Source organism: Diabrotica undecimpunctata, chromosome 2 (assembly GCF_040954645.1).
Source record: "Diabrotica undecimpunctata isolate CICGRU chromosome 2, icDiaUnde3, whole genome shotgun sequence".
NCBI classification, from domain to species: domain Eukaryota; kingdom Metazoa; phylum Arthropoda; class Insecta; order Coleoptera; family Chrysomelidae; genus Diabrotica; species Diabrotica undecimpunctata.
The window spans coordinates 88,423,819-88,440,619 of record NC_092804.1 but is presented as its reverse complement, the minus strand read 5'-3'; the positions used below and the strand labels follow the sequence as shown (position 1 = coordinate 88,440,619).

The 16,801-nt window shown below is 32.5% G+C and overlaps 2 protein-coding genes across 5 annotated transcripts in view; one reads left to right on the top strand and one right to left on the bottom strand.

Moving 5' to 3' along the window:
• The window catches only part of LOC140434722 (ketimine reductase mu-crystallin), a 369,483-nt gene that overhangs the window by 312,164 nt on the left and 40,518 nt on the right, over window positions 1-16,801 (bottom strand). The window lies entirely within an intron of this gene.
• Window positions 40-2,471, top strand: LOC140433773 (zinc finger MYM-type protein 1-like). The gene is made up of 2 exons (XM_072521750.1): window positions 40-214; window positions 265-2,471. Exons 1-2 carry the CDS (start codon window positions 40-42, stop codon window positions 2,469-2,471), a joined length of 2,382 nt encoding a protein of 793 aa, XP_072377851.1.

The following is a 16,801-nucleotide window of genomic DNA, read 5'->3' as shown; positions in this document are numbered from 1 at the left end:
TTGGATATTGCTTAATATTAATGTTTTAGTGAAAGAAGTATGAAACGAACTTTACAGCAGTCGCTTTTGGGATTTTTTCCAAAGAAGGGGAAAACTAATGATAAACCGAATCCTCAAAACGATAAAATCCTAACTACGCCGAGTATGGATATTAGTACAGATGGGGATGCTCCAACTCCCTCCACCTCAGATAGAAACAGAGAACCAAGCAATGGTAAGTTACTTTAATTTTAATCTCTCACCATTTTAAAGCATTTTTTTTAGCTGGTCTGGATTCTGGTATGGACTACGATTTTGGTAAATATTTATCAAATAATCCAAAAAATGACGAAGAAAAATTAACAGTTTTAAAAGAAACTTGGACCCCTCCAGAGACTTTTAAGTTCCCCGTCTGTGGTAAAAGAAAACTTTGTTTTCAACGTCATTGGACCCAAAAGAATCCATGGTTAGTATATTCAAATATGTTACAAGGATCATTATGCAAAATGTGCGTTTTATTTGGACAGACCGAAGGTGGTCGCGGTGATCAAAAACTTGGAAGTTTTGTCACAAAACCATTTAATAACTGGAAAAAAGCTCTGGAAAAAATTGAACATCATCGAAATACAAATTATCATAAATATGCTGTTGAACGGGCAAGAAATTTTGTAAGTGTTATGGAAGGTCAAACTCGTGATATTACAGAGTCGTTTAATGAAGAAAATAAAAAAATTGCCCAAGAAAATAGAGAGAGGCTATGTGCCATAGTGGACACAATCTTATTTTGCGGACGGCAGGAATTGCCTTTGAGAGGAAATCAAGACTCTGGTGAAATCGGTATTATAGATCCTCTACATAATGACGGTAATTTTCGTGCACTACTTCGTTTTCGTGCGCAAGCTGGTGATGAAGTACTTAAAAATCACCTTATTTCTCAAAGCAATCATTCTCGGGCTATGTACACATCGTCCGTCATTCAAAATGAAATTATTGATTTGTGTGGAAATGCTGTTCAGGAGCAAATAATAAATAGAGTGAAACAATCAGGTTTCTTTGCTGTACTTGCTGACGAAACTCAAGACATTTCGCGTCACCAACAACTCTCACTTTGCCTTCGGTATGTAGACTGCTCTTCTGGAAAGGCACTTATTCGAGAGGATTTCATTGAATTTATACACGTTGATGAAGTAACAGGATTAGCTCTAGCTACGACAATCATCGATAAACTTAAGTCGTTTGGATTAGATTTGGAGAATTTAGTTGGCCAGGGCTATGATGGTGCGGCTGTGATGAGCGGACGATTTAAAGGAGTAAGAACAATAATCATGGACAAATATCCTCGAGCACTATTCGTACACTGTGTGGCGCACACATTAAACTTAGTTTTGGGTCATTCATGCGAGATCCCTGCAATACGAAACTGCATCGGAACTATTAAAAGTATAATTAACTTCTTTCGGCAATCTGCACTCCGGGATGGACTTTTAAAAAGAACTGCGGACGAGATTGAAGCACCTCATTCAACGCTTATCTCGCTTTGTGAGACACGCTGGACAGAAAAACATACAGCCGTCGAAAGATTTGCTGAGATGTTTCCTGTAGTAAATTCCGTGCTTCAAGAACTTCAAGAATCTGGAAGGGAAATTGCAACCCAAGCTTACCAGTTACAAGTCGCAATGGAAAACAGTCAATTTATAGTTTCACTAACTATTTTAAGGAAGGTTTTGTCCTATACGTCAAGCTTAAACCGAACCCTACAAAAAGTCAATGTAGATTTAACCGACTCTTGCAGTTACGTAAAAACAATAAAAACCACTTTACAGAACCTTCGTAACGAACGTGAATTCTCAAATCTTTTTGAGGAAGCAAAAAAATTAATTTCAGCAGATATAACTGTTCCAAGAGTAAGTAGGAGACAATTGAACCGCAATAATATACCAGGGGACACTGCTGAAGTTTACTATCGGCGAAATATATTTTATCCATTTATACAACATGTAGTGACCGAGCTTGATGCTCGCTTTAAACCTCACGAAGAAGCAATTTCAGGAATTCAGTTGCTTCTACCAGATCGCACCCAAAATACTGAGAGAGCAAAGAAATGTATAGCAGGAATCGGAGAAATATTTCTCAGGGAAGTTGAAATAAAACATTTAGTAAGTGAGTATGAGCTTTGGCACAACCACTGGTGCAATCAAGAACAGCCGTCTACTGCACTAGAAGCTATGGACCGATGTGATGAAATTTTTTTTCCAACGGTTAGGAAACTTCTTCAAATTTTAGCAACACTTCCAATATCTACTGCCACACCTGAACGTACTTTTTCATCACTTAAACGGTTAAAAACTTATCTTAGAAATAGAATGGGAGACGAGAGGCTTACAGGATTAGCTCTCATGAGTATTCATCGGAATGTGACAATAGGTCTAAATTCCTCAGAAATTGTAAATAAGTTAGCTGAAAGAAGGAAGAGAATGAGTTTAATTTTGTAAAACGGTATTTTAAGTTTTAATAAAATTTTTAGAAATTTGTTTTTATTACTTTTTTCAAAGGTATTTCAAAACCAAGCCCCGGTTTTACTTAATTTGGAAATTAGGATCCCCCCCCCCATTAAAAAAACTATAAATACGTCCCTGCATAGAGGTATCAATCCGCCAATGAACAAGAAGGATTGCTTATAAAGAGGAAGAAGAATAAGAAGATAAAATATAACTTTGATATGCCGATATTTATTGGGATACCCTATATATATTTTAAAATAGTTTTAAAATGCAGCTTTTATCAACTTACAAACTAATTTAAAATTTTTTAAATTTTTTTACTCTTTGACTGTAATCTGCCGTTCCGTTAGTGGTGATTCACCCTGTATACAAGGAAACATTTTTATCTATGTATGTAAACTCGGTTCGCTAATCCCAGTCCGAACTGTCTGGTGAATTTAGTAATTATTTTTTTGCGAAGTTAGTTACTTTTTGACAGACCAAAAGTGGCTGGAAATTACTATACAACCAAGCACCCGTACTCATAGCCAATATTAATAGTAAACAAACTAAATAGTAAATAAAATAGAACTTTGCGAATTACCGACAATCAATATTTATTTATCTGCACCATATAATAAATAGTTATGTTAAATTATAACAACTAAATATATATTTTTTAAATATATACTACCCAAAATTTGATGGGTTTAGTATACACTTCGACTATTTAGAACAATTCTTCTTTTTTTAAAGAAAGAAGTCTGTAATAGCAGGATACTTGAGCTATTAATACTGAGAAGTAGGAATTGTTGTGTTGTAGGTTTCCGACAATGAATCTGTCAAAATATGCCCGAACTAAGCGAATGGAGTTTAATTGTTCTTATTACTTACATAAAAATGAAATTAAAGCTGTACTACTGACAATACTTAACAGTTTTTTACTTTAAAATTGTCTAATAGGGTGTTTATTTACATAAATTTTCACTATTTAAATAAATTCAATAATTGACTTCACTTAATAAAAATTGATATTTAACTAATATTTTATTTATTTATTTATCAAGTTTATATCTTAGATTAAAGAAGTTTATATATATAAAATAATTTTTGATGAAATAGTTTAATAAAATTTTTAAATTAATTTGATTCATAGAATTCTTATTATTTTTCTCTTCCACATTATTAGGAACCTTGAACTGTTGGAAGTTGAATTAAATCTGCACCTGTGACTGGCTAACCAGTTCTAACTTAAACACTTATATGATATGTAGTGATTGACCTCATTTGTTTGTTCTTTTTCTCCGAGCCATTCCCTGAAGGAAAGATAGTGTTCTTAAACATCTTTTTCTTTCATTGAATGGTTCATACAGACAAGGTTTTCACCTACTTTTTCATATATTTTTTAAACTTACCGCCCTATTGCATTAGCGGTTGGTAACTCGCCTTGTTGTGTGTCATGTTTTGACTTTAAGGACAATCTTTTCACGTGATAGCTATGCGGATCTGAAATATGCTCCCATTTGCCGAGTGTCTGCTGTAAGCATTGGAAGCTTTTGTGGTAACTTTATTACACATTTTATAATATTACTATAATAAACTCTTAATCTTTTCAATAATGTTACCTAAAGTAAAAATAAAATAAATTAATATCATGCTGCTGGAAGTGCGATCTTACGATCTTGTTAGTTCTCGGCAAATACTTATTTTTTACATAGGTTTTTTACATACTTTTTTAAATTACATGTACTGTAACCACATGGCCTTTTGCTGTGCTATGTTTGAATCAAATTGTAAACTGTATGTAGTTTTAATTGATTGTTTATACAATCTAAGTATTTAATGTCTAGTATCTTAAGCTTCTTTACATTTTACACCATTGACTGCTACATGTCTTTTTATATTAACACATTTATATTGACTTTTCAATGGATGTTTGGTTTTTTATAATGTGCTTTTTAGATGAACTGATGATGCTTTCTGATTAGAGAGCGAAACGTCTTCAAATAAATAGATGAAGTAGCCAACTTCTTTGTCTTTTTTCTTCACCTTTTAACCGAAAAACTCACCAATCTTCGAGAGTGATCCATATATATATATATATATATATATATACATATATATACATCTAGCGGTTAATGTAAGCTCCGTTCTAAAACGGTATTATACTAACTCCAGTAGAATATACACCGTGTATTTTATTATCTGAGTAGCGCTTTATGTAGACTCCGACCAACACGTAGGATTAAGTGGACTCCACAAAAGGATAAACCATTTTTGGGATCCGTATTTACGATATTGCATATACTTCTAAACCCCTGCGATGTTGCCAATAATTGTATTAGTAGTAGATTTTCAAATTTTACAGCAGGTACATTCTGGAACTTGAAATTTATTTCAATATCCATCAATTTAATCATGGAAGAATTTGAGGACTATTTGACTAATTTATGTAGTTAAATATAAATTGTTAACCAACATATACCTTTATTTTACTTTTTAGTTTTAATAAGCAAGGCGGTAATTTATATTACTTGCTTTATATATTTCCAAACATAAGAAAGTGTGTATTATAAACATTTAGTACATAAATGTACGTATATCAAATAGAGTAATCGTGTAACAGTTTCTGAAATTAGAAGCCCCTTCGGTAAGATTATAAAGTTTGTTACCACAAAAAATCTACTAGCATGCACAGAGATGAGAGAGACCTACACAGAAGAAGATCTATTTTTAGCGAATGACAGGGCCATCTATGTAGCCAACCATTGGAAATACAAAATTTAAAGCTGTTGGTGTTCCGGACACGGAAAGTAAAGTAAGTATAAAAAGAGGTAAAAGTAAAATGAAAAGAAAAATAAAACACTTATATAATATGTAGACCTGAAAGTGCGCCGGAGGGTTTGAAATAAGAATTTACCTAAGGAATGAAATGAGAATTTACCTAATATAAAACAGATCTGAAAGAGAACAAAAAACAGATCAAAGAATTAATACAGATTAAGTACATCCTTAAATACTACTACTACTACTACTACTTGTCGGTTTATAACGTTCTCCGCCGTTTTCCGACTTCCAATCGCCACTTAGACCGGTTGTTCCATAGATCTTCTTCTATGGCCCTCTCTCTCAGTTCTTTATTTATTCCTTCGCTCCAACTTTTCCTCGGTCTACCTCGTTTTCTCTTTCCTTCTGGTTGCCACCTTAGTATTTCTTTTGGCATTCGTTGTTCGTCCATTCTTTGTAAGTGTCCGAACCAGATAAGTTGTTTTGTTGTTAGGTCATCTGTGATTGTTCGTTTGATTCCCATTATTTCTCTAATGCGTTCGTTGGTAATCCTTTCTCTTCTAGATCTTCCTGCGGCTCTTCTCCAAAAATCCATTTCCGTCGCTTTCAGCGTTGACAGTGTTCTTTCTTTCAGTGGCCATACCTCACAGCTGTATAAAGTGATACTTTTTACTATAGTCTCATATATCCTCTTTTTATTTTCTTTGCTGAATCCTTAAGTTCATCTTTAAGTAACATATCTCAAATCCGCCTGCAGTTTTGTTGGGTAGATCGAGTAGCTCGACAGAACTGTTGCCGGTCCCAAGCCCAAATAAAGGAGGAGGGGGTCTACAGCCCGTTTAGCACTCTACTGATAGACTTTAAAACCATACAGCTCATATAAACAGAATTATGCCTCGGGACAGGAATGATTTCATTACGACGACTAACGGGAGAAAGAGGACAACGAATTTGTGGTAAACGAGAAATACACTTCGCATCGGTGCTTTGAACGTAAAGTCTCTACAAGAGAGCAGAAAATTACAAACGGGCTTGTAGAAAAAAAATATAGACATGTGTGCGCTAAAAGATACAAAGAAAAACGGAAAAGGGTCAAATTATTATAGATGACCATCTCATGATTTACAGTGGTGTTGCCAAAGAAACCAGAGCCAAAGAAGGAGTCGCTCTATTAGTACACAAAAATTTTTTACACCAAGTATAAAAATAGTAAGTGTAAAAATTAAACTGGATGTCAAACCTCTGAATGTGATAGCAATTCATGCACCAGAGAACAACAAAGATACCACCACAAGGGAAAACTTCTACGAACACCTTCAGACTGTAATAAACGAGACCACAAATGATAAATATATAATCATTATGGGTGATTTTAACGGCCGTGTTGGCAATGATTTAGTTCCAGGGATAAAACAGCGATATAACGAAAATATCAGAAATGAAAACGGAAACCTTCTAACGGACCTCTGCAGCAAAAACCAGATACGTAATAATAATAAATTTTTCCCTCACAAAGAACAATACAAATACATTTTTGAAAACAGTAGAGGACAAAGATCTATTATAGACTATATTCTGTTGAATAGAGAGCACTAACATCAGCAGAAATAGAAAGCGATCACAAATTGGTATTGTGCCGAATGAAAACACGTATATGTGATAACAAAACACCGAAATACACCACAAAGATAAAAGTCGAAAGCTTACAGGATGACTCAACAAGATAACTATTCCAGAAAAGAAGAACCGAAAAAAACAGAAAAACATATATCACAGAAAGTGATGGAGTCGAAGAAAGCTGGGCAAAAGTTAAGTCTAATATCTTAGCCTCGGCCAAGAAAGTTCTTGGTAAAAGAAATATAAATAAAGTGAAGGAAAAATGTAAAGAAAACAAAAAAGCTTACCTGAAATAAATGTCAACCAAAACACAAGAGGCATAACATAATTAAAAGACAATTAGAAACGAAACACATGCACTTATAAGAAAAATAAAAAATGGTCACCGGGAACGTTTTTCGAAAGAAATGGAACATAATTTTTCTCGTCTGCAAAAGGAAATATAGCGCTTCATCAGACGTCAAAGAACGGAGGTAAAGTAACTAATAGAACTAAAATACATAGAAAATGATACGTGGATTGACTACCTAAAGAAGCTATATACAGGAGAAAAACAAACGACTCTAGAACCGGAAACATCAGAAATTACAACATACATATAAAGAACTTAATATAAATGTACAGGAAGTTCGGAAAATACTTGAAAACCTGAGGAACAGAAAAGCAGCAGGTAAAGACGGGATACCAAACGAATACTGAAATATTGTGGAGCAGCAATGACAGAAAAATTAACAACATTAATTAATAAAATTACAAAACACAATAAAATGCCGGAGGAATGGAGAAGGAGCGAACTAACTCTACTATTTAAAAAAGGAGATAAAAACAGACAAAAAGCTACAGAGGTATAAACTTGTTAAATACTACGCTAAAACTTACAACTAAAATTTTACAAGTGCTAATTAATCACAATATAAGTTTAGCAGATGAACAACCGGGTTTTTTTAGTGGTAGATCATGTACAGATGCAAAATTCGTGATAAAGCAAATTACTGAGAAATCACTGAAGTATAATAGACCAGCATTCCTGTGTCTGATTGACCTAAAGAAAGCGTTTTACAGAGTAAGACTGGAAGATGTAATCCATCTTCTGTATAATAGAGAAGCTCCCCTAAATATTATAAAAACTATCGAAAACATCGACCAAAACAACAAAATTGAAGTCAGAATATAGGGACAACTTACAGAATCTATAGAAATAGGCAGCAGAATAAGACAAGGGGATTCGTTGAGATTGAGCCCCATGATCTTCAATTTGATCATGGATCAAATCATCAAAAGCGTTAACAAACGAAGAGGATACAGAATGGGAAACAAAGAAATTAAAATACTCCGTTACGCAGATGACGCAATATTAATAGCCCAAGATGAAGATAGTTTGCAAAGACTGGTCCACAAATTTAACATGAGAGCAAAAGAATTTAATATGACAATCTCATCTCAGAAAACTAAAACAATAGTAGTCAGCAAAGGACCACAGATGTAAAATAGAAATTGATGGCATTAGCAGAAACAAGACCCGACACAGCCACAACGCAAAGAATAATGGACGCGGCAGAGATGAGAGTACTGAGAAGAATTACAGGAAATACTCTGAGAAATCGAAAAGAAAATGTAAGGTATAGTGTATAAATGAATGGATACAAAATAGACAAAAAGAATGGAATAACCACATAGGTAATGAAAATAAAATACCTGGCATTATGAATTTATTATGACAATTTCATCTCAGAAAACTAAAACAATAGTAGTCAGCAAAGAACCAACTAGATGTAAAATAGAAATTGATGGCATCAGTATTGAACAAATAATGGAAATAAAATACCTGGGAATTACACTGTCTAGCTACGGAGACCTGGACAAAGAAGTGAGAGATCAAGTACTAAAAGCAAATGGACTGGCAGGATGCCTTAATAACATTATATGGCTAAACAGACACATTAACACTGAGATGATATCAATTTATAAAGCCAGTGTAAGACATATAATGACATATGCCTCAAAAACAAGACTCGACACAGCCACAACGCAAAGAATAATGGAAAAGGCAGAGATGAGAGTACTGAGAACAATTATAGGAAATACGCTGAGAAATCAAAAGAGAAGTGAAGACATTAGAAGAAAATGTAACGTAAAGTGTATAAATGAATTGACACAAAATAGAAAAAAAGAATGGAATAATCACACAAGCAGAATGAAGGAGACCCATGACGTCAAAATTGCAAGAGATAAGTCACGAATCGGCAGAATAAGTATCGGACGATCGCGCAAAAGATGAAGTGATAACCTTCCATAGAGGTATTATTCCGCCAATGAACAAGTAAAATTGCTTATAAAGAGAAATAATAACAAGAAAAAAAGTAACATCTCTCAGATAAATAAGCGGAACAACAGAAACTGAGTATAAACGTGAAATTCCAGAATTAACATTAAATAAATTACCGCAAATCGTACGAACTGAAATAAGTGTTATTTTCTGCACATACATATATATAATATAATAAGAACTATATTTAAACCAAGTGACAGAAAAAAAATTATATATACATTTACTTCTAAATGATTAAGGTCTATAAAATTATTATTACAGTTAAAGCTTATACAAGCGACAAAATTTTTAAAACAATTAGACCGAACATAATATCATAACTGTAAAACATAATATATACGGAAACAATAAAGAAATAGATATGTTTAGTGGTTATGAAACAGCTTGTCGTCTGCCATGAATTTTATTACAGAATCAAGTTACCATTAGACACCAGAATATTTTGTCTCAGTAATGACTTACTACGATAAAAAGAAATAGAATACTTTTATAATACACAACGTTATAAAGGTAAAACTATAAAAAGATATACATATAATATAATAATGATATATATGATGATTCATAAACGCATGTTAATAACAATTTGTAATAAAGACATAAAGATACCCACTAGAAAGTTTATAATTTCAAAACGACAGTAAAATAACGTTCAATTCAAAGGTTCAAATCGCGACATAATATGAAATAATTCAACAGCAAGTAAAACTACTTTTTCTTTACCTATTTCTTTGTCGTCTTCTGAATCTTCATTTCCATTCGTTCCTATCTAAGCACATGTTATCCACAAGGTACTTCTTCATTTTTTATTCACTACTCTTTTTGCTATGACTTTCGTCATTTTATTTATTCATATCGTTCTCACTCATAACACATATTGGGTAGTTTATGGTTTCATTAAACTTTTTCTGTTTATATCCGTATCATATAAGTTTTCTAGTTATTATAGCGTATATAGTGTATGTTAATTCCATTGTATTTCTTATATTTTCAATATTAATTCTCTCCAATCAAGATTTTCGAGCAGCTCTGAACCATTGGCCCATTTTTGTTGCTTTTGTCACTGTTTCTCCTTTCTTTTAACTACAACTTTTCTCCACGTTGATCGGTCTTCTACATATCTGCAATCAAATGAAATATTAACTTTTTGAGATATCCGAATATTATTATAAGAGCTTTCTTCACGCAGTATCTGTTCTTAATCTATACGGATTTGTAGCATTATACTAATAAGGCCTTATTTGTTTTATTCATTCTTCATAATTTACATCAATATATTAAAATAGGTCTGAAGTTTGTATTATGCTCGTTATTCCTTCAGTGACGGTATTATTAACTGTGATTATTGATCCAATAATATTTAAAAGTGTTCCATACTTTCGAAATTGCAGTTGTAGACTTTTTTGTTTTATCTAGATTTATTTAATTGGTGTCTTCTGTGTATTTGCTTGTATTTGGTTTTCACTTCGTTGATGTTTTAGTTTCTTATGAAGTCGATATCATCAGCATTATGTTAGGAGCTGCTTTGTACATTGGACCGTTAACGGATTACATGTTAAATGGACGTTATATCTATTTTGGTAAGCTGTTCGTTAATTTTTTAACTATTTGAATCGAGAATTTGTATTTTATTAGATCTCTGGTTTATTTATTTTATATGTCTGATGTTTTGTTTCCTGTATCGTTACTACAAGGATTTTGCTGGATACCGACATAGGGAACCTGGTGGTACGTACATGATGTTTTGATTACCAACAGTAGAAAATTTGTCCTGCTGTAAAATCATGATTATTTTACTAGAAAATATAATGTTGTTTAATAATAATAAAGTTGTTTCACTTTGCTTTCTCCATCGAGGTCGCAGTGAGATTGCTACCATTATACCTTCTGGTATTTAATATTTTGCCGATCAAGCAACACTTCCTATAGTCATTAACTTGGTACTGATATCTCTACTCCCCGATTTCAGCAAGCAGTCACCAAACTATTAAAACTGCTACATTCATGCCTCCTATTCAGTGGCGGCTCGTGGCTTGAGAGACAAGTTCGGCAAGGTATTTTTTGTCTCCTCAGATAGGTATACCGTCTAATTAAGACTTAAGTAAATCATCATAGGAGATTTTTTGTTTTCTTGTTTTTTGTTTTTTTTTTCCTATAAATTTAGAACCTAAACATGTTTATAAATTAACTCAAGTCTACGTTGTTTGGAAGTAGCAAAATGGGTTATAACGTCATCGTAAAATTTATTAGAGTTATGGAGAGATTTTAAAATGTTTTTCTATTGACATTTGAGACAAGCTTGACATTCTCTCTTGTTTCATGGTATTTCGACAATAAGTTTTGATTCTTTTGAGGCAAGAGAAATCTCGTTCATTTGAGGCAGACGTTGGTGGTAATGAGAGAATTAATGATAATAATTTATTAATTTCGGTAACAGTTTGTTGTAATGAATTGAAGTATATAAAATTATACATATCTTGTAACTTATCCCATCTTCCGAAAATATTTGGATCAGCATATAAAACTTTTAATTCATTTTCTAATTTTATTTGATTAAAGAATGATGGATAATTTTTAATTAACCTGTCTAATAAATATCTTGGAAATTCTTTGGCGTAACTTTTAAATTTTGAATCGTCAAAGAGGTCAAAAATTTGCAAATCTTCAAAATTCGAAAAACCAATATCTATTTGCATAATAATAGTATCCAAAATTTCAAAATATACTCGTTTTTCGATATCTGTTTCTGTGTCATGCCTTTGTCTTTTTTTTGAAGGTTCGAAAATATCAAGCGAGTCCAAAACTTCTCTGCGTATATACTGGAAATTACTATCATTACGAAAATCTCTGAGATTTTGCACCAGTCTTGTTATTCTATTTTTGGAATGAATAATGTCAGTTAACTGATTTTGAACAACATTGAATATCAAATCGGTTTGGGTAAACACTTTTTTAAAAACATTTAAAAGTATGTTAAAAGAATAATCATTTAATAAAGTTTTCAAACCGATTGCTTCACGGATCGAGATATCATCACTTTGAAAATCGTCGCATTCAATAATAAAATCAAAAACTTCCAAAAGCTCCAAAAATTTAACTTTTAATACACAGAAGAAATAATTATATGCAGAAGAAACACAAATTAAAAAACGTTATCCACTTATTGTACGCAAGAGAGATACCTCTAGGAAAAATCAAAACGACCGAAAATATATACCAAAATAACACAATAAAAGTAAAAGTAGAAGAAGAACCAACCGACCCTAATAAAGCTGATAATGGGATAAGACAGGGATATTTCCTGAGTCCTCTATTGTTCAACCAGATTATGGATGAAATAATAAAAAAGTAAGAACTAAAAAAAGATACCAAATGTAAGAAAAACAAATTAAAATAATCTGCTGTGCAAACGACGCAATACTACTCTTTCAAAATGAAGATGATTTACAACGTATGCTGCACCAATTTCATATAACTGCCAGAAAATTTAACATGTTAATTTCCCTAAAAGAGACAAAATTCATGGTTACAACAGCAAATTTACTAAGATGTTAATTGGAGCTGAAAGGTCAGATAATAGAACAAGTGATGGAGTTTAAATATCTAGCCATCACATTATTTAGCTACGGAAAGCTCGAAACTGAAGTGGAAGATCCAGTGAATAGAGCAAACAGAGCCGCAGGCTGCCTAAATGAAACAATATGAAGCAATAAAACTATCGGGAAAGAAACGAAAGGAAGAATTTACAAAACAGTCATCAGACCAATGACATACGCGACAGAAACAAGACCTGACACAGAGAGGACAAAAAGGATATTAGAAACATCAGAGATGAAAACACTTAGAAAAATTGATGGTAAGACACTATGGGACAGAGCTAGAAGTACAGATATACGACGTAGATGCAAGGTGGAGAACATCAAGAACTGGTTAATAAATAGAAGAGTAGAATGGAACGATCATATAAGCCGAATGACAACAAATAGAGTAGTAAAGACGGCAAGAGACGGTTAACCCGTAGGAAGACGATCAGTAGGAAGATCACGAAAACGATGGAACGGCAACTTACTGGAGACACATTGAAAAATGACAGTCATGTCTATATAAAAAGAAGAATAAGAAGACACAGGATAAACATTAAAATTGCTGCAAGAAAGATAAAATAAATCAGTCATATTAATGTAGAATAGCAGAGGACAGAGTGTTTAGAGAAAATAATGAATCAGTCATATTAATGTAGAATAGTAGAGGACAGAGTATTTGTCATAGCTTTGGACAAGTGCCCAATTAAAAAAAGAGCACAGGTCGTTCAAAAAAGATGGAACTCTAAAAAGAAAATAGAATAGATTTAAAAAAATAAAAGCATAAACATGTCTTTTCCTACTTTTTTAATATTGAAAATACGTAAATAGAACATTGAGTTAAAATGTAATCTTTGATAATCTGTGATAAACCCATCACCTGAACAGTGGCGCCGATATATGTAGTTGAAATTGTTTACACTTATTTTAACTGTTTATTTTGTTATTATCTAGATATGAGTTGCGACCGATATCACAAACTTATTTAATTTTCATAAAGAGGCTCTTTAATACCTAAAATTATTACTATACAAATCTGATTCGAAATATCGTCAAAAAGTAATACACGGCATGTAAAATTTAAATTTTTAATAAAAAGTAAAAGATTAGGCATTACTTATGGGATTCAACGAACGAGCTTTAAGGAAGATTGAAGTACTAATAAGATCACCGCAATCGGACATACCCCGGGTAATGATGAATTAATTAATCGGCTAATTCTTCAGTCACCCCTTTAATATGATTTTGTCAAATTGGTCCTTTTTAGGACCAACTATTCTAATAACATATGTCTATACCTGTTAAGGGTATATCGAGAGATCAAGAAACTTTACTTTACTTAAACTTATCAGACATATGAGCTAAACACGAATGTAACTTACTTCTAGTGCAGGAAACATATATAGGGCCTAACCTAGGGTATTTGGTATATAGCTGATCGCTGAAAATCACATCATAGATATAGACATGCTATTTCTGTCGGAAAATAAGCAAAGAATAACTTAAAGTAAGAAAAGACAAAACTAGTCAGCCGAGAGAACCTTTTAACGATGTTGAGCTTGGATCCACCATCTACATATTTAATGAAAAATAATACAACTACCGACATTGAGGATTTGAGCACAAAGCTTATTACGAAACCTGGACCAAAAACACTCTACAATGGCTTATCCGGATGATGAACAACTGTATTTAAATTATGGAGATACCCAAAATTTAGAGACAAGCCAAAGTTGTTACCTTGCTTAAACCTGGCAAAAAAAGACCGGGTACGAAAAATATACGATAAATGCCGCTTACGACACCTTAATTTACAGAATATTTCTCCAAAAACTATATGATATCCCCTTAGATAACAAGCTCACTTACATTGTCTGCGTATGCCAACATAAGAGAATATTTTTTGTATCACTCACTGGTAAGAATAGCAGATGAAGAACGGGGTAGCATAAAGGCACCTACACTGTATAACATTTACACAAACAAACGATCCATACCGGTAGATACTAGGACTTCTATTATATAGACGAGACACAATAAAAATAAACTATGAATCAATTTTCAGCCAAAACCCCTGAAAAACTCGTGGGTGTTCCTTCAATTTCCTCAACATAGACGTTTTCACAAAACTGTACATCCAATCTTGTCATAAAATCATTGAACTGTAGACTTCCTATAAATTCCTTGAAAATAGTTTGTATCACACCGGGTCAGTCACAGATTATTGTTTAAAACTAAAAGGTAAATTGAGGACCAGAAATAATATTCTTTGCAAGCTTGTCAGCTAAAAGTGAGGCGCACGTCCTTCCGCCCTTAAAACATAGACGCTTGTACTATATGCTTCTGCTGCCGAATATACCTTGTTAGACAAATTAACCATTCTTTCTTTTTGTGCACACTACTACCCATTTTAATACAAAAATATCTATTGTAGCACTTAACCATATTTATTTTGAGATAGCCTTCTATCGAGATATCATATGTAGTACACAAATAAGACCAGAACTAAAATATTAAAAAAGCTTTATACAATATATCGCAGAAGATTGGATAAAATAAAAGTAGTTTTTATTAATCAGATGCTTACATAAAATGTACAAAGACATACTCACGTAAACAAAATATATTACGAAATTTCTGTAATTAAAAAAAACATCAAGTTCGGCATTGAACTAATAAAATTATATTAAATAAAAAAACAACATGTTTAAAAATACAGAAAAAATAAAATTTTCTATGCAAGCGAACATTCCATTAAATAATAAGCTCAAAATCCTTTTGTATCTACATACCTGTTTTTTAAAGAACCAGTTACATTTTAGTACTTAGTTATACCAGGTAATATGATATCCTCTGTTACACAGTGGCATTACACTGTCTACAAACAGTAGATAAAAATAAGGAGCCCATATAAACCGTTCCGGGTATATGTTGAAAATATACGGTATAATCGCACAGTTGCTAAACTCTCAGAGCTTACTTAAACCAATAAACGTATGGTTCAAATATACAATGAAGAAGATCTGAACGACCCCTATAATATATACACGTGAACTAAGCGATATACATTTATGATACAGGGGTATTTACGGGCTCCAAAAAATTTTTATAAATTATTAAACTCTACATGTTGATGAATCGACTGAACCAATATTACGGAATTGTCAAGTGAGCTCCGTATATCGGTATCCACTTGACCACGGAGCTCAATTGAACCTGAATTTTAACATGGGCGGAGTTCACTTTATGCCGTAGATATATATATATATATATATATATATATATATATATATATATATATATATATATATACATCTGGCGGTTAATGTAAGCTCCGTTCTAAAACGGTATTATACTAACTCCAGTAGAATATACACCGTGTATTTTATTATCTGAGTAGCGCTTTATGTAGACTCCGACCAACACGTAGGATTAAGTGGAGTCCACAAAAGGATAAACCATTTTTGGGATCCGTATCTACGATATTGCATATACTTCTAAACTCCTGCGATGTTGCCAATAATTGTATTAGTAGTAGATTTTCAAATTTTACAGCAGGTACATTCTGGAACTTGAAATTTATTTCAATATTCATCAATTTAATCATGGAGGAATTTGAGGACTATTTGGCTAATTTATGTAGTTAAATATAAATTGTTAACCGACATATACCTTTATTTTACTTCTTAGTTTTAATAAGCAAGGCGGTAATTTATATTACTTGCTTTATATATTTTCAAACATAAGAAAGTGTGTATTATAAACTTGGAAAAGCGAAAATTTCCGTTTTTATTAATTAGTATTTTTTATTAAAATGCATTGACATTAAAACATTTAGTACATAAATGTACGTATATCAAATGGAGTAATCGTGTAACAGTTTCTGAAATTAGAAGCCCCTTCGGTAAGATTATAAAGTTTGTTACCACAAAAAATCTACTAGTATGCACAGAGATGAGAGAGACCTACACAGAAGAAGATCTATTTTTAGCGACTGACAGGGCCATCTATGTAGCCAACCATTGGAA